Consider the following 25,675-nt stretch of genomic DNA (forward strand, 5'->3'; position numbering starts at 1 on the left):
GCAATCGGTTTCCACGGGGCTCAGTAGCTGCTGAGAAAAGGGGTTTGCCTTGGGAGTTGCTTTCTGTGTTTTATTTGGCTGTTTGCCACAAACCCTGCGGGAGGACAGCCCCAGATCCCTCCAGCTGCGTGCTCAGAAGCATCCAGCCTGGAGCAGGTCTCGGATTGCTCGTTCTCCTTCCCTTCATGGAGTTACAGGAGGTCTGAACTGCTCTGAAAATGTGGCCGTCCAGGTCTCAAATATGAAGATGGTAGAAATCTCCAATGTGTGACTTAACGTGTCACTCGCTAGCCTTGGAAAATTGATGATGTTTGTTCAGAAGGGTGGAATTACTGAGCCCTGCAGTCCTCCCATCCGGCATGCCCCTGGGGCGTTTCTCTGACCAAAATGGTATGTCTACAGCTAGCTGTATTAAAAAGTCAGCTGAGGCAATGTATGTGAAATAAAAAAGCACAGTGGAAAGTCACAAGCTTCTTGGCACAACTTCTGTCTAAGCAGTCAGTTGGACTGACTTTGAAGTTCTTCAGCAGTTCAGAAGTGGTAAATTCTTTAAGACAAAATGTCATACTCGAGCCCTCTGTCCCATGAAGGCAGCACAAGAGGAATGCCCAGCTGACTTGGTGGGCTGCACTCCTTTTAAGTGTCTAAAGAATAGCTAATCGGGATTTGCACTGTAACAGTCAGCCCACAGATTAGGGGAGGATGCTGCAGGGAGATGCGCGGGCTTTGATCTGCTGATGGAATATTTTTCTTTCTCGGTAGCTGGTGAATGCGGGAGAAGACGTCCTAGTCTTTTACAATGACAGAGCCTCCTTCCAGACTTTGGTGCAAATGATGAGATCAGAGAGGGATCGGATGGATGAAAACAGCCCACTGATGTACCACATCCACTTAGTAGAACTGCTTGCTGTGTGCACAGAAGGCAAAAATGTCTACACAGAAATAAAATGCAACTCCCTTCTTCCTTTGGATGACATTGTTAGGGTAGTAACCCACGAGGATTGCATACCTGAGGTGAGGGCTGTTTGGAGGCACTGGCCTATATGTATTTGAAATGTGCTGACTTTGGGTGAGAGAGATTTGATATTGCTGAGTCTGGTCTGGGAAGGGTGGTGGTGCAGGTGGACAGTAAGCTGTGAGCTGGGAAACTGGATTCCTTCCCTGGTCCTGCTATCAGCAACCCCAGTGCATCTGGATAGCTAAGTTAAATCATTTTATGCTTGTTTCCTTGCTCTTAAAATGGGGATGTGATGCTGTACTTGCTTGTTTTATAGGGTTCTTGAGGCAGAGAGGTTTATGGAGTATGCTGCTAACCTTGAACAGATGGTTCTGCAGAACTGGAAATGATTATTATGCTGACGTTTTGTCTACAGTAATCCTGGTGTTTTTTATTGGATGATGTCTTGCTATTCATGGCATTAAATTTCACCAGTGCTTAAATAAAATGAAGAAGTAGAATTACAAATGATTTATATAGCAGTTTCAAGGTGACATTATATTCATTCATAATACCATTCAGGTTTTTATTTTTTTAATGGTAATTTTTTTTCTCTACTTTTAGGTCAAAATTGCATACATCAACTTCTTGAATCATTGCTATGTGGACACAGAAGTAGAAATGAAAGAGATTTACACCAGTAATCATATGTGGAAGCTATTTGAGAACTTCCTGGTTGACATCTGTCGGGTAATGATTTCTACATCTAGGAACTGAATTAAAAAAGCTTAAATGAACCTATTTAGTGTAGAGCAGTAAGAATAAGGCATAACAGTGCATCAAGGCAGTAAGTACCCTGAATACTGAGTTCCTTCGGATTTATATGTGCCTTCTTTTCCTTATGCCTGTGGATTTCATTAGTCATATTCCATGGAACAGATTAATATTTTCCTTTTAAAAAGAAAAAAAAAAACAACCCAAAAAACTCAGAAAAGCCCCACACCCTGCTCTTTTGTCTAATGCCTTTTTCTGTTCTGCCACCTGGCTTGCTCATTTTGGCCAGGATAGCGAGCTCCTTTCCGAGCAATAGTCAACAATTTTTGGCAGGTTGGGACAAATTTTTTCCAAGCTTGGCATTTGTTTGGCCATATGGCTTTTTGCCTGGGATTCCAAGTATTTCCCCATACGAAAGCATTACACCTCAGTCTCCCTATCCTACTACTTTCTTTCCTCTAAGGCACTGTGTTTTTTTTTCCCTTCCCTCCTAAACATGCTATATGCCAACACATTAAAACAGTAATGGTGTTGGGCTTCTGCTTTTGTGTGTGTTGGAAATCCAGAGAGCCAAGTGTCATAAATATCATTGTGGCAGGGAATTGCTGTGGCTAGAACGGTGAGAAATAAAGAATTCCAGTCTGTAACACTTACTAATCTACCTTGGTTGAGCTGCTTTTGACCTAAGGATGAATTGTCTTGCAGGCTTGTAACAACACCAGCGACAGAAAGCATGCTGACTCCATATTGGAGAAGTACGTTACAGAAATAGTGATGAGTATAGTCACCACTTTCTTCAGTTCTCCATTCTCTGATCAGAGCACTACTTTGCAGGTAGGAAAATGTACAGAGACAGAAAGGTAAAAATATGTTGCCAATGCAATTATGTTCATTCCACTTGGGTTCCATTTACCAGTTCAAAAGAAACGTGTGTTTGTAAGAGGGGAACAGATAGGTATTCTTTGTGACCAGGATGTTGCTTTTGCTGTAGAAGCGGAAAGATTTATAGATCAGATTACAAATGTTTTTCTAGAGAGGCTGAAGTGTCACACTACTTCGTTTGTAGATTCAACTCTCTACTACCCCTGAGATCACACAGATCTCTTGGAGAGAGTTTCTATATATCATTACCAGGTTTGGGGTGAGAAAATCACACTGCAAGTAGGGGAATGAAGGATTTTTTTGTATGTTTTGTATTGCAGTTGCATCTAAGGGCTCTGGTTGTCCTCTTTGCGGCCTTAGATCAGAGTACAGTTGAACAAGATGATGTGGGCAGGTATAGTAGAGCAACAAGCAATTTTGCTCAGCGGTAGTTTGGCAGTCCAGCTCTCTAGCAGTGGCAAAGCAGTAGCACAGCAGCAAGGAGTTCTCCAGAGGGCCATGAAGAAAGAAGATAAAGTTTGGTGGCAAACTTTCCAGATAGGAGGAGAGGGTGTTGCATTACAGAGGGTGCAAAGGTGATTGTTTAAAGAAAGCATGTTTTTATAGGAAGATTCTAATTTCCTTTAAAAACAAAAAATTTCCAAAAGCTCTAGTGTGTTTCATAAGGCTGAGTAATTTTTTTTTGTCTTGTTCAAAAGTTGGGGAAATGTGGAGAAGCTTGGAACATTTGTGAAGTGACGGAAGGTAGAGATTTCCACCACAGAAAAGCAGTGTCAGGACATTGCCCTAATATTTGTATTGCAGCACAAAGATAACATCGTTCCTTTATTCATAAAAAACTTTTTGGGAGGAGTGTGGGTGGAGTGGTCAGGTGCCTGGCAGGTCTGTCAGAAGTTTGAGTATGGTAGTTGTTGAAACTTGATGCAACCTCATCGTGCCAAAGGCGGTTGTTCGGAGTGCAGACTCCAGGTTTGTAATTGAATGCAACTAGCAGCAAGTTAGGAGGCATCTGGTTCCCAAAAGTGGCCATAAAGGGCATCTGGCAATTTGATGTCAGTCCCTCGTCAGAGAATCTGTGCTAAACCTTTGGATCATGGTGCACTGCCTGGGTGACTGCAGTGCTCCAGGGAAGTGTACATAAAACTGCTGCATGACTGTGCATCAGGTAAAGACTTCTTTCTGCTTAGTATAAGCAATAATGTTCCTGCTTTTGCCTTCCTGACTACCTGTATCTCTGCCTTCCTTGAGTCAGGACGTATACTCAACCCGTGTCTGGATGACCAGTGGCCAGACTGATCTACCAACTGTTTAGCATTCAACGCAGCTCTGCTTCTCATAGACTTAGACAGCCCTCCTTATTCAGACAAGGAGATAGTTGCACTGAAAGCAACAGAGCTGTGTTTGAGATTGGCTCAAATACTCTTAAGTTGCCAAACTGCGGGCATCGCCTGTGAGGGCGCACAGAGCTGCAACAGCTGTGTTTGGGCTTAGCAGCTTTATTAGGGTTGTGTCTTAACTCAAGCAAGTCTGAGCAGTCCAGCAGTTGATTTGCACCTCATGTGACTTTAAGATGTCAGCTGCTATTGCGGTATCAGCCTCCATGCTAGTTTGTCAAAACTTCATCAAAAGAAATGAGACAGAGATCAAGTTAGCCTTGTCTCCCGGGGCGCTGCCCTTCTCTCTTCCCTCTGTACTGTATACCTTGGCTCTCATGCTTTTAATTGTCATCCCTGAGTGTACAGCATTTGAATACACTTCCTTACCATCATATTTTAGCCATCTGTTAATTTTACGTCAGCAGTTTTTCTTTAGTTTCTCAATCTCTCCCTCTGTCTAGCAGGATGAAGTAACTTAGTTCACCTCTCTTTTACCATCTCAGTTGATAGCTCTGTCATATCCTAGATTGATCTTTCCTCTACATCTCTAAGTTAAAAGCTCCGTTTCTCTCCCTTTTTCTGCCTGTCAAGACTCTTGCCCGTAACCAGGGACTTTCCCGTTTGAGGAGTACAGTCCGCTGGACCACCTAGCTGGCGTACATCACTCCTCCGGGTGGGATTTCCCCCCCCCCCCCAGTCTGAGATGCTGCAGGGCAGCCTGCAGCCACTGCTACCTGACCTGGTGCCGCTGTCTCCATAGGCGAGTGACAGCTGCCACCCTCCTTTGCGTTGCCTTTGGATTCAGTCACTCCCCGTCCTTTCTGCTGCACCTTGTCATCTTGTTTCTTCCCATGCGAGCCTCTTCTTGTCTGATGCCCTTTCATGTTGTGGCTTGTTCGACTTCAATTGTACCTCCTCTGAGTCAGGACCAGCCTTGCTTGTTCAAGGAACACCTTGTACGTCTGTCGTGCAGTTCAAATAATATAAAATTAGGAGAACATAAATATGTCTTTTCAAAGAACAGCTGTCCAAAACTTTTCCTCTTTTACAAGTGCTGTTTAGCCTGTTTGCCTCCTAAGGGTGCTGCTGCCCAAGGCTTTCCTTCACAAGTGTAGTTGGAGGCATGTGGAACATGGAGTAGATTTCTTATTTGATTTATTGACCTAGTTTAAGCAAATGAAATGTCTTTGAAGCTTTTTAAGACCAAGAAGTCTTTAAACATGAACTTAAAGGAGTATGTGGGTGCCTTAAATCCAAATGTGCAGGTATTTTCAGTGCCCTTGGAGGATACTACTGTCTGCCATGGTTTTGGTGTTTGGCTTATTTCTAGAAAGGATAATAAGTATTTGCCTCTTAGTAATTTTTGGTTCTTGAATTTTGATTCTCCTTTTGTATCTCATAATGTGTTTCATAATGGTGTTACTTGATGAATTGATCTAATAGATTTAATTATGTAATAGATTTGGCTTTTTCATATAACTCCACTTTTTTCTTACAAACAGGCATTAATCTTGACCAGAATAAAAGAGGTATTTTTTCACTGGTTCCTAAGTCTTGTGGGCTTTGCACTGTGGTGTAGTTCACTTAGCTGATAGAAACATTACATAGCTAGTAGGCACAGGGACATGGGGTATTCCCTCTCAATGTAGGTTCAGTTGAAATATTTAAAATACTTTTTACAGGTAAAATAAAGGAATTGTTCTACTAAGTAATTACCGTACAAAACCAAACAGAGTTTTGGTCACTATTGTTGGGATGTTGCAAAGATGAAAGAACAGAGCTCATGTGCATGTGTGTGTTGGAATAGCTCACCTATCTATCTGTAGTGGAAGATCACCTTGCGAAATACAGGGCTGAAAACCACGCCTTAATTTTGGCCAATCCCTGGCTGTAGTGTTTACCACTAACTATTACCTGTGTTCGAAATAACAAGCACACAGCTGGTTTCTTCAGTAAATTAGATACCAGCTAATAATACTTGAAATGATGAGTTTTCAACTTTGGAGCTGTGCTGTCGTTGAGCCAAGAGCAAAGTCCCATTTACCTGTGGACTCTTGAGTCAGCTACTGGTCAACGCTAAAAGAAGAATCTCTGTATGCCAGGTTTGCTGATAACTCTGATTAAACAGATGAAGATGACTGCTTATTTCCTTTGCTTAGTCAAGCTTCAATTACTTGAGGCTTTATGCTTTAGAAGCTATCTATTTAATATTTCCCTTCCAGCACTCATTCCCACCCTTTCCATTCAGTTGCTGATGGTGTGGTAGATATGCTGTCTACAACACGAGATTGCCTAACAAGTGGATGCAGACCAGTTAGAAATGACTGGTGTGCAGAGAGTCATGCCCGAAGCTGGTAACCAGTATTACCTCAAGGTGATGTTCGTACATTTCAATACGGTGGGATGAGTTTGATTTTTCTCTTCTTTAACCTTGTGTTCTAGACTCGCCAGCCTGTGTTTGTACAGTTGCTGCAAGGCGTGTTCAGAGTGTACCATTGCAACTGGTTAATGCCAAGCCAAAAGGCTTCAGTGGAAAGCTGCATTCGGGTCCTCTCAGATGTAGGTAAGAGATGGATGTAATCAGAACTAACTGCTGCAAACATGGTCATCCAGTATTTGCTGCTTACATGTCATCCCTCCAAAAAGAAAGTGCAGTTTACTTCCCACAGGTGCCACTTGCAGGTAACTCGGAGCCAAGGCATGGTACAAAGCCAGAGCTATGTTGATATATTGTCATGGTTGAGCAATAGGTGTTGTCACTGTAACCTGAAGTGCTTTCTCCGTTTAACCTCAAAACTCTCTGCAGTCCTGTTGATCTACAGCAGGGAGAGAATTTTGTGCCGCCCCTCCCAGTAGCTTGCTCCACTTTTAGCAGCAAGAAGAGTAATTTGTACTGGATATTGAGGCCAAATTCTGCTGGATAGGTGTACATGTGTGTTAGCAGGAGTTGTTAGGAGTGTGTGTGTCAGGACAGATTCCTACTCCCACACTTTGAAGACAGTAAACAGCTCTGAGGCATGAAAGCCTTTAAACATAATGCAGCACAGAGGTCTGACCCATTACGCAGGGACCAAGCATTGCATTGTTTAAAAAGCACACGAAGGAGATTGTAGAAGGAATTGCAAGTAGAGGTTGTCTTTTCTTGCACTGATTGTAATACATGGGCTGAAGGAGTCAATTCTTACTAACTTTTGCTTGTTGCAGCGAAAAGCCGAGCAATTGCAATTCCTGTAGATTTGGACAGTCAGGTCAACAATCTCTTCCTGAAATCTCATAACATTGTACAGAAGACTGCAATGAACTGGCGAATGACTGCAAGGAATGCTGCCCGCAGAGATTCGGTGCTCGCTGCCTCCAGGGATTATCGAAACATAATTGAAAGATTACAGGTGACTACACAGTACCCCTTCCTCCATTGATAAGCACTTACTTGCATGCCTACACAAAAGGAGTAATTTACTAAGTACAAAGACTTCTGGGAATCAACTAGTCCAAGTGCCACATGGTAATCAAGTTGGCTGATGCTGAATATAATAATACTGTAATACTGTATAAAAAATCAAAAGTAAACCATTGTATTGGGACAGGTAATTGAATGTGCACAGCTAATGGGTATAGAAGTACTCATCCTAGGAGATGTTGATACTTGAAGCTAGCGGTACTTGAAGTATTCTTGTTCCACCATTAGTAATGTTTCTTTGGGAAGACAGGACTTTTTCATCATCACAGACTTCCAAACTCCTCCCATGCTTTGCTCCTTGTGCACCAAAACTCTCAGACAATGAAAGGTGCCACAGCCCTGCCTGGAAACCACTGCAGAGCTTGAAATAAATAGATGTATCAGTTCCTTGTGAACCAGTTGCAGCCGCAGTCATTCCCTGAAATGAAGTGTGTGCCTTCCCATACTGCTTTTGCTAAAAAGACTATTTAAGCATCATGCTTCATGTTAGAAATAGGGACTGATGTGTTATAGCTGTATGCTATGTTCAGATCTGTAGACAGTTCAATAAGGCCTTTTTTTATACCATATGAAATTCATCATCTTGAATGATGCCTTTATCCTTTGAAGATTCATTCTCTGGTCAAAAGCTTTTTCTGGCAAACAGTTCTAACTAACTTTATGTAAACTTCTATTATGTAATGTAAAAACACAGCCCAACCCAGTCTCATTGAAATAGCTTCTCCCTCTTCATCCAGTCCTGTCTATTTGTCCATTTCAATTTGATTAAACTTTGTCTCTGGCTTCATAGGTATCTCAGTATTTTCTGCTTGTTTATGTATTAGGATAAACATGGCTTCATTTTTAAGGTAGCTACAGCTTTCCAAACATGGAGGACAAGGTGCATAACTATTTTTTTTTTTTTTTCAAAATTTTAACAGTAGTACTTTTGTCAGTTTGTGTAAGCATAAATAGCCTGATCATTATCACAGAGTTTCAGTGCAGCTATGAATCTGCATTTTTCTCTTTCTCCTATATCAACAAGAACACCTACAAACATGGGCAGGGTAGGGAAACTAAATAATCTGGGGGACTGATGGAAATCAGGGCTCCCTTTTTTTAAGACACGTATTAATCAATAAAACTGAAAGTCTTATCTGACCGAACTCTGAGGTCTTTAATCTAGTTTATCCAATCAGGACAGACCTAACTGTCCTGTTCCTCTTTTGTGGCTTGTAAAATTAATTTACATATAAATATAGATTTTCTTTAATGTTTAAAATCTTGATATGGTTATATTCTAGGACATAGTATCAGCTTTAGAGGATCGCCTACGTCCTCTTGTCCAGGCAGAGTTGTCAGTACTGGTAGATGTGCTTCACAGGCCTGAACTGCTCTTCCCAGAGAACACGGATGCAAGGAGGAAGTGTGAAAGTGGAGGTTTCATTTGCAAGTAAGTTGTCTTGAAGTCTGTGTTGTTGGGAGGGGGTTTGTTATGTTTTGCTTTTTCCCAGTTTTCCCATGCCTTATAGAACACTGCCCTCTTGCCCAGCTTGGTAAATACTTGATATACTTCGAAATACTTGTAAAGGACAGTATTTTGTGGGATAGTAAATGCAATTCGTCCTTGGACGGGGAAAAAAAAATGCTCTTGGGGATGGGGAAAGACTGCTTCATATGCTCTCAGAGCTAATGCTTAAAAATTTCTGTATTTGCTGCAGGATACAAGTGTCATGAACAGTAGTATAAATGAGTAAAAAATTTTGAGCTGATTCGTGTTATTTGTTACCCACCTTCAACCCTAGTAATGTTTGTAAGGTACTTGATCTTGTAGCACTTACTGCTGGGCAAGTATGTCAGAATCCGTTGTTATCATGTGCATCACCTAACACAGGTGCTGCCTACATTTAGAGGGAAGGAAAAGGAAAGATTGCAAGGTCATTTAGAGGGCAATTCAGAACAGAATCCAGCTTCTCAGATCACCTCCTGGAGGGGTGGATTATATAGGGAGTTTATGGAAACTAGGTACCTGAGTAAGTAACCAATGCTGGGTAGGATGGATTTCCAATTGCACTGTGCAGGACTCTTGATACGGTTTTTAACAAAGTAGTACGTGGAATAGTTTTCTCTAAGTGCTTGTTCTGGAGGACCATGAGGTCCTAAATCCCACTGCCCCTTCCCCTGATTCCTTTCTGCCTGTAGGCAGAGGGTTTTATCTGGCAGTCCTCCTGCGGGGGGGGGGGATGCAGTTTCCTTCACAGCTTCACTGAAGCCCGTGGTGGCTGGTTAAATGTTGCTCCTGAGAGAATGTTCCCAAGATGCTTGTGTAATGGTATGATAATAAAGCCTGTTTGTGGCTTAAGCCAATTAAGTAAGATAGGCACGTATATCTTACCCCATTTTTACAATATTAGTACTAAAACAAGCTGTGATTGATTGGTTATTTTCAGGTTAATAAAGCATACTAAACAGCTGCTAGAGGAGAATGAGGAGAAACTATGTATTAAAGTATTACAGACGCTCAGGGAAATGATGACCAAAGATAGAGGCTATGGAGAAAAGGTAACGTAATTTACAGTTCATCATTCTGTGTTAAACACTGTCTTTATTATTCAGTAAAGGAAAATAAAATTCTCACTCTTTCAAGCTGTGTTTTGTATGTGTAAGCACTTCTGTACTGGATCAGGAACAAAACATTTTTAGTCAACTAATAACTTCAAATATAATTTGAAAGGTAAGCTTGTTTCTGTCGCTTTTCTACTTTAGACTTGCAAGTTTAAATCTAATTCCTGCAGTTGCTGGCACTGTAAAAATATCTAATTTTGTTACCTTTTTATGAAGGATATAACCTCTTTACCTGCTTTCTGGGTCTAGGTGACTCTTTATCACGTAACCTTGCAACAAGAGGATATCTGTAGTTTAATTTTAATTTATATACATTTGAGTCATCATCTTGTTGTGAAATGTAGACGGAAACTGTCTGTATACCCACCCATGTTTTTTTTTTTTTCTTTCCTTTTTCTGCATACAACTCCTTTGTCTTGTTGAGAAGTACGTTTTTCTGTAGGTACAGACCTATTTTCTATTTGCATCAGTAGAATGTGTATATGCCCATATGTTTGTGTACCTAGACATTCCTACGGTCAATCTCAAAATCCTAGTCTAAGTTATCTTGTGCATTTCTAAGCAACCTAGGTTATTACCGTGCCACACGGTAGGTGTGCAGAGCAGTATACCCTCCCAGTGAACGTGCTCATGACCAACTGAGAATTGGCAGCTGGGACTGGGGGAAGCAGAGGTGCAGAAGAACGCTAGCTGCAGCTGCGAGTCTGTGCCCGGCAGCAGATGGTGTCTCATGTCCAGTTCTCGCTTGCCACAGGATTTCAAGTTGTTGCTTAGTGCTAGATTCACAGCACAAAAAGGCAAGAGCTTTAGAGGTCAGACAGTTGTGTAATAGTTGTAATTGTTTATAGCTGCAGCCGCAAGGGAGGGAGATGCTCTGAAGGCAGAGAAACCTGCAGCATTGCTAGGCTGCCTGGCCAGCTGGGATGTCGCACACGACCTCTGCTTTGGCTAGCCTCGCTGGAAATGAGGATGCAGGAGCAGAACATCATGCTCTGTTGCCAGTCCAGCCAGAGGCAGGTGCCGGCACGCCGGAGCGTGGGGACCTGGAGGAGGGAGAGCAAATAAAGCGAGGAGGCTTTGCGCGCATGTGGGTGTGCACGTGCGCGCGTGTGGGCTGTTACCCGAGCACACCCAGCTGAGTACACAGCAGCGCCGTGAGTGAGCAGGAGACTCCTCGGAAAATGCCCAAGGGCAGGGATGGCCGGTGCTGTGCTCCCTGCCCTGTCAGGGAACGTTCTTCCCACGTGTTGCCACTACCTCTGGGCTGTCAGAGGTCTAGCCCGCGTCCTGGCTCCTGCTGCTGCTTTGCTCTAGACTTGCAGTCCTACCTAGGTTTTTTGGTGTTTTTGGTTTTTTTTTCCACTTTGCAGTAGCCATATTTTTGAATAAACTCATTGGCTTTCGGGGCATGCCCTAATCAACTCCAAGAAAGAAGCATATATATGTGAGATAAGAAGGGGAGCAGGGTAGGTAGGAAAGGGCAGCCACTGTAGCTTTCAACTTAACTTTCAGCATGTTGTCCTTTTCTGCTGAAGTGGCAGGTCGTGTGCTGGGTCGTAACAGCACAAGATGAAGCCCTGTGGAGACCTGTCCTCTCCTCGAGGTCCCTTTGCTAAGACATCTGCGATACAGTACAAGTCTGATCTGGAAGGGGACTGGTTGTAGCCTGCAGAAGTGTTAGTCTCCTCCTGCGAAAGGGAGTTGGGCTAGGTGATCCTCTTCAACCACTGCAGGGTGCTGGTATTTCTTGTTGCCCAACGCTGGGGATGCAAAAGATTAAGTGTAACCATGGATTTAGTTTTACACTTTAACACATCGGTGTACTTTGTCCTGTTAAAAACAGCCAAGAGAGACTGTGCGGGGTCACCTTAAGTAATAGAAAGGGTGGACGATATATACTATATATACTGTACACCAACAAAACCCAAATGAGAGCTTTGAGGTTTTTTCTTTCAAATGCAATCTGCCACTCGGAGATTTTTCTAAATGAAAATTCATCTACAGGAGTTCCTTAGCCTTTATTTGGCATACTCGGGTGAAGCAGTATTTCTAGAAAATACAGTTAACATAACTTACACCATTCAGGCCATGGAAAACCCCACAAGATTCTAAAAATCTTCAAAGTGTAGAAAATACATTAATTTCTGAAACAGTAGTTCAGTTACATAATGCCAGACAAGAATACGCTTGCCTGTGCAGTGGATTTCTGAATATGAAAAAGCAGCTGATTGCTTATAGATAGGCTGCTAGTAGTACAACAGCTTTTGCTGTCTGGCCGTGAGAAGTGCAATCATATTTATTCTCCCTTGTGACTCATATAACTGTATTTAGTCACCACTTAAAAGGCAATACCTTTTGTTTTTTTTAAAAAAAAAAAGGGAAAACAAAAACTTGTGCACCCATTCTAAATACAGGAGTCCCTACATACATAAAGGTGGCAAAACTTATTCTTGTGACCAGCATATTGATCACGCAAGCAATATTGCTTGTAGGTCAGATGGTCACAGAATTGACAGCAGTCACTTCAAAGTAGTGTTCAGCAGCAGAGCGCCATGGAAGTTTTGGCATAGCGTGTGATTTTGCTGCAATACCATGTGGTGCTAGCTGGAACAATCTGATTTTTAAAAAGATTGTACTCCTCCTCTTGTGCTTAATCTTCCAGCACAAATAATGAAAATGCCACTCCCTCCTGGCCCGTGAGCTTGTCCCTTTTGTAGGTGGGAAGTGTAATGAGAATGCAGTGTTGTCCGCTCCCAATAGCAAAGGCCTTCAGTAAACAGCTGGGATTCCTCTGCAGCATGTAAAAACCGTGGTGAGAACACAGATGTACAGAAGCTTGTGGGAAGGCTTGAAGTTTTACATATTGCTAAAGACTCTTCATCTTGGCACGCACTCAGGTTCGCTCAGTGATGGGTAGCATACTGTGGTATATTTAATAGGCAGAAAACTTTACTACATTGACAGTGTAGGCTAGACCCAAGTTTTTTACTTTGCTGAAACATGTCATTCATAGACATGTTCCTGGGTGCCTACCAGATGATTAGCCTCAGTTCTGCAGGACTTACGTTTTAAAACTGCATTTCTCCTGCCGAATTGGGAATCCAGCCTCTGCACTCCTCCTGCTGCTTACAGCTCACGCTGGTGAGGACTCCGATGCCCAAGGGTGAGGTTCTTGGATCTCAGTCAGCCAGCCCGCGTGGTTTGTCACTTGGCACAGGATCAAAGCCAGGGCGCATCCTGCCTCCGAAGCTCCCTGGTGCAGTGCTTCCAGCAGTGTCCGTTCCCTAACCCACCACATCCCGGTGCTTGCAAATGTTACTCATGCTCACAATGTTGGATTGCAGCATTAAAGTGTTAAATGATTTATAAGATCCTAACATGAAATTTATTTGTAATTTCTCTTACTAATGCTTGCTTTCAATTCTTCCCCTTCTTTCTTTTCCGGCAGATTACCATTGAATTGGATAATGCTGAGGTTTTAATTTTATTTATTTTCTACAGTGTTGTTTCTATGGTGTTTGTTTTATGAGTAGCCCTGTGATCTGTCCTGTTGTTTCTGCAGCATTGAGCTTTCTGATTTGTATGCCTGTGTCAGTGAAGTAGTTGAGTTTTTTCAGTCTGCCGTGTGTCTACATTGGGAATAGTTACCATAACTAATTCCGTATGTCATTACTGGGAATATTAGTCCAAAAGCAGTTACAATTTCTGGCAGCCTACAATCATCTGGTGCCATAGTAGATCCCACGAAGCTTAGGACCAGCCCTGAGCACCTTTGGAGGATCAACAGCTGCAAGCACCATTAAAACGTCAGCATTTACCACTCGGCTGCGATTACCACGTCATCGGTGAGCAGGCTCTTTCAGCAAAACTAAATACTGAGGTTTAATGGCGTTCACGCAAGCTGGAAGAACCTGCCAAAAGCCAGCTGGGGAAGACCCCGAATGAGGTGTCTCCACTTGCTGACTAGCGAGAGCCATTACTCCCGTCCCAGGGCACGGCGCAGCTGGGCGCCGGCGGCACTGCCGAGGGCTGGGTCCTTCTGCAGAAACTACTGCTGGCTTTACCGAAAAAGGTGACAGTCGTGCAATCCATCAAAGCATCTCGCTGTCCTTCCTGTTGCTTCTTAGGCTTGGTACATAAAGCCACGTAAAACGTTTGGATGTGTCGTGAAAGCAGTGTGGTGTTAACCCTATGAAAATTACTGGCTTTGGAAGCTATTTCTGTGCAAAAAGCTTCCTACCATCAAAAACGTGCCTTCAGTTGGCAGTGCGACAGCCCAGGCTGTGTTTATGCTGCATGTAGCTGTTTTACGGGCGGAAAAGCCGTATTTGAGTGAGAACTTTCAGACTAACTGAAATTAAGCTTTCTAAGGACTTTTAAAAGCTGTGTGTCTGGTTCGGGCACCGGCACCCAGGGTGGAGGGAGGGAGCTGAGCTGTCTCTGCTGCTGCAACTTCCTCATCCAGCTCAAAAAAACCCACGTGTGGGCGCTAAATTTGAGATTCTTTTTGCATAAATGTATAATACTGAGAAAGTGATTGACTGGCACCTTATTTTACTGAAATACCAGGAAAAAAAGAAATATTTTCCTCTCTGTGCTTTGTTTCCTGCATTCTCTCCCAAGCCAAGCTTTTCTTTGGAACAAAATTCAACCGCTTAAAACGCTTAAAATGTTACTGCTCTTTATTCAGCAGAGTAGATAATGAAATATGCCATAAATTACTTTCTGTAGAACTTGTTAATTTTGACGTTGATCAGCTGAATTCACTGGGTAAACTTCATTCTGAAAACCAAGTAATATTTGGGGACCTTGCCTGTTGAAATGCATTTGAAATGCAAACTGTTTGTCACAAAAGTAGACCAAAAAGTGTACACATGGCCCAGGGCTAGGTTGGAGGGTCTTTTCTGTTCAGCAGGGCTTTTAGGGGAGGGAAGAAGCAGAATTCCTCACCAGAACAAACCGGAGCTGTGGCTTTTTTTTGGTTTAACCTAGCTTCTGGTTGGGATGCTCAGGCCCCTGCTGTGCTGCAGGTCGGTGCTGTCACCGTCATCCCGACGCGTGCTGGGGTCCCCTCTCCAGGCTGGAGCAGAAGGTCCAGCCAGGGTCTGAGGTACCTTTCCTAAGAAAAAATTCACAAGTCTCTCCCATCATCAGTTTCAGCTTTAATGAAAAGCTCTTTATCAGAAAATCCTCATCTAGGGCTGCTTGGAGTATTCACCCTTCTGTTTGTCAGTGGAAATTCTCTCCTCTTAGCGTGCCCTTCCCCTTAACATGCGCAGAAGATAGCTGATGGGTAGGGTGTATGCAGAGAGTGAGAGTCTGATTTTTGGTCTGAAGGACAGCGTTTTCACGTGGCACAAGTCCATTTACTGCGCTGCTGTCGCCTCGGACCTGTGCTGTGCTAGTATGAGACATCTCGGGTGCGTCTCCAAGCTTCACACCAAACTTCAGTATTACGTAGTTACAGAGGTGCTGTGATGTCTAACCTCTGGGGTATTTTCTCTTTCTCTTTTTTACAAACCAAGATTTTTTCCCCCCCCCTCTTGCCTGAGGAGTATGCACCAGCAGCATGCTCTGATTTTGAGAAGTTAAGCTGAAGCACATGAATGTTTCTGTCAGGCAGTAGACCCCTTAGATTATGTGGCACTACGCCTTCGCAGAATAGCACATATATATATATATATGTGTATGCTATATATATATATAATTTTATCTTGGAGAAACTTCAGACAGAAACTTGAATTGTTTAATTGCAAATTAAGTCATAATATGAAACTCTTTCCCCTTCAGTTTCTGGCTGTAATGTGCTGTCTTTGCCTGCAATAAATCAGCCAGAGCGTGCAGAGCAATTTAGGATTTGGTCTGGAGACTGCAAAGGAGGAACTTTATTGCTCCTCGATGGAGCAAATGCATGCACAGAGCAGGTGTGTTTATAACCATCAGCAACGAGCACTGGCTGCTTATAGAAAGGGATTCGGATGGGGCTTGAAACACTGACAAGTCTCAAAGGAAATCCTGGGGTTTCCTGAGGTTTTTTTCCCCCATGTCAACCCTGGAAACTGTAAAGATTTAGGGCAAAGAATACTGAAATCTCCATTATTAGTGAAATTATTAACTTCCTTTCCCGTCAAACTATGCACGACTTAATTTTTCTGATGAGCTGAAATGCTCCTTATTCCCTCAGGGTAAAACTCTGTTAAAGTAACTGTCTCATGGCATGATTTCATAGTATGTATGTGATTGTATACATAGGTTGATTTATATATCTTAGTTGCTTACTGCAAGGTAATTTCAGGGAGCGGTGGGTCCAAATGATAAAAGATACTGAAAACGCCGGGAGGTCCGTGCATTTGTTACTGGAAGTCGTGATAGAAAATCGACATTCCAGTCCCCCTTAACGTTTTTGCAAGTGAAGAAAGGGAGTGCCCTTGTAAGTGGGTGAATAATGCTGGAATTCACCTCGACGGTAGGAAATCCCCCGCAGAACAGGAAGGACGGTGAGGGCTGCGACCGGAGCCGAGGTCGAGGTCGGCAGCACCCCCGCGAACGCCTGGCTGAGCCCTTGGGGTTGCTGCGCGTTCTGCAGCGCGGGAGGAGGGTTCTGGACATGAAGGGGGGGTAGGACGCTTCAACGCCGTCGGCCTACTTCACCTGCTTTCTGCTGGGGACTTATCTGGAATTCCCTTTTTGCTGGAAAGGAGGGACAGGAAGGAACCATAGTTTTTCCAGAGAAGCGGTGTAGTGGGGTGTTTGTTTTCAGCATCTCTTACTATAGCCTGAGGAGCATGACCTGGTCTGGCAGAAATATGGGGAGAGCGTCTTTAAGCTCTTGTAGATGTTTTTTTTGAACTCTGCAGCATCCGCTGTTGTGGCAGGATTCCTGTAAAAGGTTTTTCTTCTGGGGACAGAAATTAGGATGAGAGTCATCTTACGGTATTTCCAAAACATTCAGGTGCCTGTAAACTTGTAAAAGCGCACAGACCTTTGGGATAGGGGCTGCGCAAGACCGGTATTAAAATAAAGAGCAGAAAAATTATCTTGAAGGATGGATGAAAAGCACAATTTGTTTTGATAGAAAACCAAAACCATTGGAAGCTGTAAACCATTTTACACCTTATTTGCACCTCACTTGCATCATGGTTGTGTTGGTTTTCTCCTGACCGTGGGGAGTTTTGTGCTCAGAGCTTGTCTTTTGGTTTGCAGCGAGGCTCCTGTTTCTCTGGCTCCATGGGCTCTCCCAGAGCATCAGGCGGGCGTTAGGAGCTGAAGGGGTCTGACGCGAGCTGAAGAGCTAAATATAAATAGCGTGGTCTTAACATTGGCTCTGTGCAGGCGTCTCAAGTAATAAAGTAGAAACCTCCAAGGCAGGGCACTGGTGCGTTGTCTGTAAAAGCCCTTGGGCTGAGCCTCCCTTGATCGACTCCTTACTGGGCTGGAACTGCTGGAATCCTGTTCTTGATGGAGCTGTTGACTGTGCTAGTCTCTTGGAGGAGAGGTTCACACAACAGTGATAACTCAACCCCAGTTGCAATGAGGCACAACAGCTTAATTTACTTTTAATTCAATCCTCAACCCACTAAAAAGTCCAGGCACGGTACAAATACAGATTTTATGGTGTTTCACAACATGAGTTGAGATGGTGAGCTCCACCGTGGGTTCCCTGTGGTCCAGGACGGCTCAGGCAGCACAGCTCCCTCCCCGTTGAGGCATTTCTGTTTGCGACGTGACGTTCCCGTCCACTCTCCCCAGTCCGGACAGGTGTCTGGGGACGCCGCGGCCCAGTTTCCACCTGCAGCGCGAGTCTCGGGCACTAGAACGCATACGTCCTAGAGAAACACGTTAATATTTTATGGGCTCAGGAGGAGCGAAGTGTTAGTGCTGACCTGCAGGTGGCATGCTCAGGATGCTGAATGTGGCTGGGAGATGTCCTAGTTTTATTCCCCCCGCCAACACCCCCCCTTCCCAGCCACATTGCAGTGAGCTGCTCCGCTGGGCACCTGCCAACAGTCAGGCAGCAGTTACATAAGAACAGCTTTTTTTTCCTGGAATTTGGGCCCGCTGCTGATGTGTGACCTTCAGCAGTAATTGCCAATAAACGCGGTGGAGATGTTTACAGTCACCGCAGGCTGCGCAGGGGCTGCCGGCCCCTGAGCCGGTAGCTGCCCTGCCTGTGGGGCTGCTGCGGCTTCCCGTGACCACTGGTCCCACACCGTTGAATCTGTATTTTATTTTTCAGGGTGAGGAGGGGGTGCTCCGCTGCTTCCCCCCACCCCGGGAGGGCTGGGGCAGGGGCCAGCAAACACTGAAACGACCAAATCCAGCAAACCTCTATAAGCACCTGGAGTTTCCCATGTAATTATTTAGTCCTTAGGATTTGAAGTTAAATAATTGAATTAAGTAAAACCCCGGGTTTTTTCTGTTGTTGGGGTTTTTCTGTTTTTATTCAGTCATGATACTTTACGCAGCTGATAAAACGGTATCCAGCAAAATACACCTGCAGACCCACTCAATATAGTTCTGGGGTTTTTTTTTTTCACCTCTTCACTTTGGTCTTGAGGTTTCAAGTAGGTAAAAAGGGAACTGAAAATCCTGGTTCAAAGGGGTTGACTGAATTAACCTTCTTAATGCTCTTTATCAATGACAAATTAAAACTACAATGGCTGAATAACGTGCAAAATATGTGCTATTTTATGCATCTTCTAATTGGAGTTGGAAAATGTTTTAACCTCTTAAGTGCTGGAGAGATGCACTAACAAATTATTTTCTTTGCAAAGAGAGCTTCCTCCACAGTCATTTCTCTTGTGTATTTTGCACTTAGACAGTGCTTCACTTGTTATGTCTCAAGCAGAGGAAATGCAGGCGCTCATAAATTTTTGTGGGCTGCCTTATATTTTTTTTCCTTCAGAAATCCTGCAATCTTTGGACTGTTTTTATTGCACGAACTGGAATTGGTGAGCTCTTTGGAAAAGGAGACTGGAACATTTCTTATAGCTACTTGTAACAAAAAAAAATAGTTATACCATCTTACCAGTTAATGAAAACTGCTAATGTAAAATGTGGAGTGAAGATAGTTCTTACTATATTCAGTTATTGTAAAAGACCTGCAAGACTGAGGATTTAGAGAAGCAAATGATTGCACTCTCATTGAAGGTCAGTGGCATATCGGAGACTGAGGTCTCTAACTCCAGGAAAGCCCCAGCCCAAGTAAAACATGCTTTCTCAACTGAAAACTCTGGAAAATGAGGGAAGGCATTCCTGTAGGCAGATCTCGGTGACCTTTCAGTGCAGGCGCTGACAGCCCTTATGCCAAATTTGCCACCTCATCGTCTGGCAGCATGCAAAGTCTCAGCAAATTCACTGAGATAAGGCTGGGGGGGAATGTTTAGCCACGTCCCCAGTCTGGGTGTGCGCTGCAGTGGCAAGGCGAGGGGGTGTGAGCCTGTGGTTGCTGCTCCATCACCTGCCGGTGGGAGCCGGGGAACTGCCTCTGCCCCCCATAAATCCTACGTGTCTTCTGCAAGGGCTGGGAGAGATGCACGGCTCGGAGGACCCATGCCAGGACAAGGTGCTGCTCCATATCTCCCGCTGCCTCTGAATTTATGCAGGTGTGAGATACTCCATCACTAAAAATACACCACTTGGCAAATTTGACGCAGGTCTGTTACAACAGTAAACTATAACGTGGGATGTTTGTCAAAGCAGTTCAGTGCTCTTGGTTCCCAATTATTTCCCTCTGCCCTGAAACTTATCCATAGCAAGTCAAATGCGTCTTTGACAAACACCTACATATCATCTGCAGAGGCTAGAAATTTCCTATCCAAATTTCTTCTCGGTTCTACAAGGTAACAGTATTGGCCTTACAAAGGAGACTTGGCAAGCAGGTAACCTACGTGGAGTTTTCTGGTATTACTGAAGAGTTATGAAGGACAGCAACATAATTTGTGCTCTAGTCTGTTGTCATGAATCAGACTAGGTGGTGCTTTTGCTGTGTGTCTTTCAAGTAAGAACTATACCGAATGTATTTCAAGCAGAAAAGAGGAGAAATTCAGAAAAGGGAGGAAAAAGTGGAAGGGGACTTCCAGGACTCTATCTAAATGGCCAGTCCCACTGGAACTCCAGCTGATATGGGAAATGGTACTGCAAGAGCCGAGGTGGAGGGCAGTGGTTTCAGAATAATGTATATCTGAGATTGTCACTCTAGTTCTTTCCATCTAGATATACAACCTAGCTATAAAACTTAACATGATATTTGGCTGACTGACTCTGTAGTTGTGTTTTTCCCCTTTTTATTTCCTTCTCTAAGCCAAATCTCTCCCCCTGCCACCCCGATAATTAGATGCCATATGCATGGAGTTGGGTCAGTTCCTGAATTCACAGATTTCAGGACCAGAAGGGACCACTTGGTAATTTTACCCAACTTCCTGCACAGCACAGGGCATCTCGTTTCTCTCCATTGCTTCTCTACTGAGCCAAATCAATTCAGTGTGACTAAGGTCTTCAAAATGCTCAGTGTTGATCTTGAAGACCTCACAGGGTAGGTGTCAGTTTACTTTTGCCTTGCACCAGCTAGTCACCTTCCTATCCGATTTCAAGGGATGTTTGGAGAAAGACCTAAAGGAGATGTGGTGGTAGTTTGGAAAATGGCATCAGCCTGGGAAAGTTAAGCAGTCTGAGGTTTGTCACCTCTCAGTCCAAACTTTGAACTCAGAGATGGCCTGAAGCAGAGGAGGTTTGTGCTTGTAATTGTGCCGGTTTGTCTGTTATTTTGTCAAAATTCCAAAGTTCGGTGAGGCTGAAGAGAAAAGGATCGGGTTTTTGAATGTGTTCATATGTGTGTGGTCACACAAACATGCAGGTTTTTCTGATAAGATTATTTTCCACCCATTTTTAACATTACAACATGAGATGTTTTCCATCCTGTTTTGTTGCAGCCACTGTCTGGAGGAGACCCAGTCTATGCGATCTGGAGTCTCCACCTGCCTTTTAAATGCATTTCAAGCCTTTTCGGCACTCAGTGTTCTGGATGTTTACTACACAGTTGAGTTTAAAAAAAATTTGAGAAGAGCAATCCTGAGGCTTGAAACCTGAATGAAAGTCTTTCTGCATTTCCTCAAACCATTTCCACTTTTTTATCCACAGTGCTAGTTGTTTGAATTTTCTATGAAAGACAGGATTAGGTAACTTTCATCTTGATTGTTATTTTTGAAAGCAAATGAAAATAAAACTTTCATACCTTCCTCAAAACCATAAAGGAAAAGGACTGAAACCCCTTCCATATCTCATAAGTTGAGATATAATGAGTTCACACTTGAGCTGTCACTTGCTTTGGTGGTTTTTGAGGTGGATACATCCACTGTTGAGTCAGAAAAAGACCGTTCTGGGAAACGCACATAGTCTGTATTGGGGAAATGGATGCTAGAAGCATTACGGTCACCAACAGGTCAAAGAAATTGTAATTCTCCTGTTACAGCTAATGATGAGTGGTTTATTTGCCAGCCTTGTGGGAATGGAAACTTCAAAGGAAGAGGGGGTTTTGCGCAGCAAGTTGAAAGGAACTTTTGCTACTGCTAGCAAAAAGGAAAAACGTTGTACTGTGGGTGGCAGGGTCAGAGAACAACATGCCAGTTTAACAGCTGGCCACTGCGTCCGTGGCACTCGGTATTCCACAAACTTGGCCGTGGCCCCCAAACCATCACCTTTCTTGTAGGTGGAGAGCAGAGGTATATGGAGGCACAAGAAAACTAGCAAAATTACTGCTTCTGTCTACTCTCCCACCCTATTCAATCCTTCTTGTAAAGCATAAGCTGATACTTTGCTGTTGCAGCACAGAGGATAGTGCAAAGTGCAGCACGGGAACTACAGCTTTAACCCGTTTTGACTCAAAGAATATCAATTTCAGTATTTGGAGTTTATATTCTTACTGAAAGATTGCTGAAGGCCGTGCTTACTTGGAATGATCCATCTGAGCATTGCCAAGGGCAGTAGCTTTTGCTTGCAGATGAGTTTGTGGGGCTGGTTCTAACATGCTGATCTATTTATACATGCTGTCTGTGCTCAAGTGGGAAGGCATAGGAATTTGCTAGCTAGAATATGTACTTTTTCCTTCTCCAATTAAGTTGGAAAGATCAAACTGATTTCCTGCTGATTCTTCGTCTGTGCTGGTTGTCAGCCCCAAAATGTACACGTATGTTTCATTAATTTGGGGTCATGGTATAAGCCTGGGAGTAACAACGCTTTCATTCAGAATCCAAAGTCCAGGACGTTACCTTGTGGCAGTCACGTCCACTTGACCTGCCAGCTTCAATCTCCCCTTCCCTGGAAGGAAGGTACCTGATTTCCTTTACAGGGGAGTATGCACAATTTCCTTACTGCTGTTGACCACTTAAGAAAGGAGGAATTTTTTGCTTTGCTCTGAAGCAAGTTGTGCAGACGGTGTCTGCAATCACAACAACGTGCCCAGACTCCCTAATGACTTGATACGGCGTTCCCAGTGTCCAGCCTACGAGCAGCAAGGGTGTACAAAGCGGGCTGTGCGGGAACTGTGTGTTCCTCTGCATAAATGAGGTTCTTCCTGTTAGCTTTTGATCCTCTGGCTCAAATGCTCCCTGCTTCAATTTGACCAGGAGAGAAACGGTTTGCATGCTTGCGAAGTTTCCAAGAGTGGTGACAATGCAAGGAAACTGTGTACCAAAGGCCATGTGAATTAGCCAGGAGGAAAGTCCATTAGGGGAAGAACAGAGAACAGTTCTTCCTGGCCAAGGAGCCCCTGCCCACGGAGCACCGCCGGGGAAGCGCTCGCTCCTCCGGCTCCTTCCTGGGAAGCGGAGTCTCTCCGTATTTCAACTTCTGGATCCCATGTCCTTCCTCTCCCTTTGCTGTGCATTTCCTAGGCTGCAGCAGATATTAGGTTAAAATACCACGGTTGCTATCCCAGCCGATGCTTGATTTGTCTGTCTAGTTTGTGTGCCCTAGGCGGACATGGACGATGAGTGGCTGACTTCAATTGGTCTCACTGTATCGTCTTATTTCTTAGTGTCTGTTCCTGAGAAGTTAAATCAATTTAGCCACGATTAAGTAGGCAGTTTCATTTGAATGTTTAGGTCTCTGTTGTATGTCTAAGCTCTACTAGATAAAAGTTGCTCGTCTTCATCTGTTTCGATGTGGTGATCAGCGTTTTAAATTTGAAAAGCCGTTCACCATTAAGCCTCTTATTTCATTGCTCATGTTTGGTGCTGTATCACATATCTTTTATCTCACGAAAAGTATGTTTATAGATAAGAACCCACTGAAAGCATTTTTTTTTTAAACTAACATTGTAAGGCTGCTGCCTTTCTGTGACATGCAGCCCTGGCTTCCTCCCTTCCTCCTCCTCCTCCTCCTCCTCCCCGCTGGGGACGGGTGTGCTGCCTTCACCCTGTGCGAGTTGCAGATCCCGGCTGCGCGGTCCGAGCAGGCTGCCCAAAAGTGCATTTCTGCGTTGCAGGCCTGTGTGCACCTGCAACTAAAGCTTTTTGTTTGTGCCTCTCTGTTCATGCAAAGTAGTTTGGGATGTTCAAAGGATACCTGCTAAATTTTCAAAATGTAGCCCTTTTAGGAGCATGGTGGGTGGGTGGGAGGGTGTAAACAGTAATTATGGCTATAATTCATTTGTGATGATTCAACTGAAGTCAAGTGCTTTGCTAGCTCCCTTCCCCTAAGTGTTGACCACTAGATTTCTGTTGGGATGAAAGAGTCTTGAAGAATGACTAATTTTTCTGCATTTTACTTTCAACTAGCTGCCGCAACCTCCAGAAACGGAAAGCTCTGTAGAGGTGTGTCACCCACCTATATTTGTACAACAGGCAAATATTGGTGTTTTGAAGTAGTCCTGGTGGAGTGTCTTGTTGGTAAAAACCCTGTGAAATGTGTGTTTCTGCGTGGTGCTAGACAGTGAAAAATAACTAGATTTGTTGAAGTGGTTTAATCCAATGCAGCATCAGCACAATAGTCTGAAAATACATAAAAGCATGTAAATCAGTCCCAAATCTATGTTCCTGGACAAAGGAATCCAAAGGACAAGCGTTTTAACCAATCCAAGGTAGTGCAGGTCTTTCAGCCATTTCCCTTTAGCTTTTAAGGGAGGCAGCGTTTGAGAAGTCTCCTCTCAAATCCCCCTGCATTAGCAAAGTGAGACTTCATTTTGCTGGCTCCTAATATGGTTCCTAATGTTGTCTCACATATTTAAAAACTTTGATAAGGAAATGGAGGTGTCAGAAGAAGTTAGTGGAAGCTTCATAATCCCAGAGCAGCTAGGTGTCTCCTTTAAAATGCCCTAGTGAAACAGTTAATGGTCACTTCACATCTTCAAGGTTACTAGCTCTATGGTGAATCGGATATGTAGGCACATTTCCTTTATGGGATACCCCAGCATCAGTTCGCATAAGATGGATTATTTGCCGAAATGAAGACGTAAGAATTTATGAAATCTCAAATTCTTTTTAAATTAATGGAACATCCAGATGATGGCATTTGTAGGGTGTACAACTGGGTGCTGTATCAGTGCAAACTTAACTGAAACCACATGGAAGTCTAAATCTAGCACAGTGTTGATATTCTGAGCTATATGAAGATTATATTTGAAATCATGAATGAAAAAATGCAATTTGTGGTAGTTTAGGCCTTGTATTTGTAGTTTTTGTGGAATAGTGTTTAAATGTAAACTGAAAGTCTGAGTGGTCATAGAATGACTTTGAGATGTTTGGGAGATGGCTCCTGGTTTAAGATGGGTCCCTGTATAGAGCGGTTGTTCCTACACATTTTCAGAATGCTTTAAAGCAGCAAAAACTCAATGTACTTCAGGTTTGCAAAGTGGAAGTTCTGTTCCTGAAAATTTGCTTCCTTTAGATACTTAATATCTGAAATAAGAGAGATTTGATTTGGAAACATGCACGTGCCGAGGGACTTTGTTCAGTAAATCAGTGAAACCCCTCTGAAGTCCATGGCATTGGAGCAGAAATCGCACAGGTTTTGTCGGAGGCCCTCCGCAGTCTCAAAAGAGCTTCATTGACCACGGTCAGATATAACGAAGTACCTACACTTCCACCAGAAGTGTGTGTATAGTGGGACGGGGTGTTTGTATGTGTGTGTGTATCTGTGTATATGTATGCATGGGCATGCATGGTTTGAGTTCTTAAAAACTCTTGTGTGTTACTGGTCACTGTAAAATTAGACAGACTATGTGTTTTCTTTAAATCCATGAGAAATGTGTTGGCATATGTGCATGCCATGGTGGTCTGCTGGAGGGTGGCAGAGCAGACTGGTTAAGTACTGCCAGAGCTAATTGAAGGCAGATGTTCTGTTCAGATAGCTTGTCAGTCAATCTTCCTCATCTGCCCCCTTGCTTTCAGCTGTGACTTCCCTTATTATTTTCCATGAGTGCAAAGTTTTTAGTGTGTCTTCAGTGTTGTTCTACTTTAAAATGAAATTTCTGCATGCACAGCAGGAGCTTGATCAAAGTCTACCACAGAGGCAACTGGAGGATCATAGAAGGGTATGTACAGCAGTCAAGCACGTTCAGAACTAATCCTCTATCTTTTCCTTTTAAACAGTGAAGCGTAAGTCATGTAACAAGCTTCTGTAGTTAACTGCTTGCTGTCGGGAAAT

At 43.6% G+C, this 25,675-nt stretch overlaps 1 protein-coding gene across 14 annotated transcripts in view; it reads left to right on the plus strand.

Moving 5' to 3' along the window:
* Positions 1–25,675, plus strand: part of ITPR1 (inositol 1,4,5-trisphosphate receptor type 1) — a 186,622-nt gene that overhangs the window by 91,658 nt on the left and 69,289 nt on the right. For 5 of the 14 annotated variants that reach the window (XM_041118830.1, XM_030043337.1, XM_030043344.2 and 2 more), the window contains 11 exons: positions 763–1,014; positions 1,562–1,687; positions 2,417–2,545; positions 5,472–5,498; positions 6,412–6,532; positions 7,174–7,358; positions 8,713–8,861; positions 9,859–9,970; positions 13,482–13,508; positions 23,809–23,844; positions 25,512–25,562. In XM_041118830.1, coding sequence (XP_040974764.1) covers positions 763–1,014; positions 1,562–1,687; positions 2,417–2,545; positions 5,472–5,498; positions 6,412–6,532; positions 7,174–7,358; positions 8,713–8,861; positions 9,859–9,970; positions 13,482–13,508; positions 23,809–23,844; positions 25,512–25,562 — 1,215 coding nt within the window. The remainder of the gene's footprint in view (positions 1–762; positions 1,015–1,561; positions 1,688–2,416; positions 2,546–5,471; positions 5,499–6,411; positions 6,533–7,173; positions 7,359–8,712; positions 8,862–9,858; positions 9,971–13,481; positions 13,509–23,808; positions 23,845–25,511; positions 25,563–25,675) is intronic. The other 9 variants (XM_030043341.2, XM_030043348.1, XM_030043347.2 and 6 more) reach the window with 7 other exon arrangements.

This window comes from Aquila chrysaetos, chromosome 20 (assembly GCF_900496995.4).
Source record: "Aquila chrysaetos chrysaetos chromosome 20, bAquChr1.4, whole genome shotgun sequence".
Taxonomy (NCBI): domain Eukaryota; kingdom Metazoa; phylum Chordata; class Aves; order Accipitriformes; family Accipitridae; genus Aquila; species Aquila chrysaetos.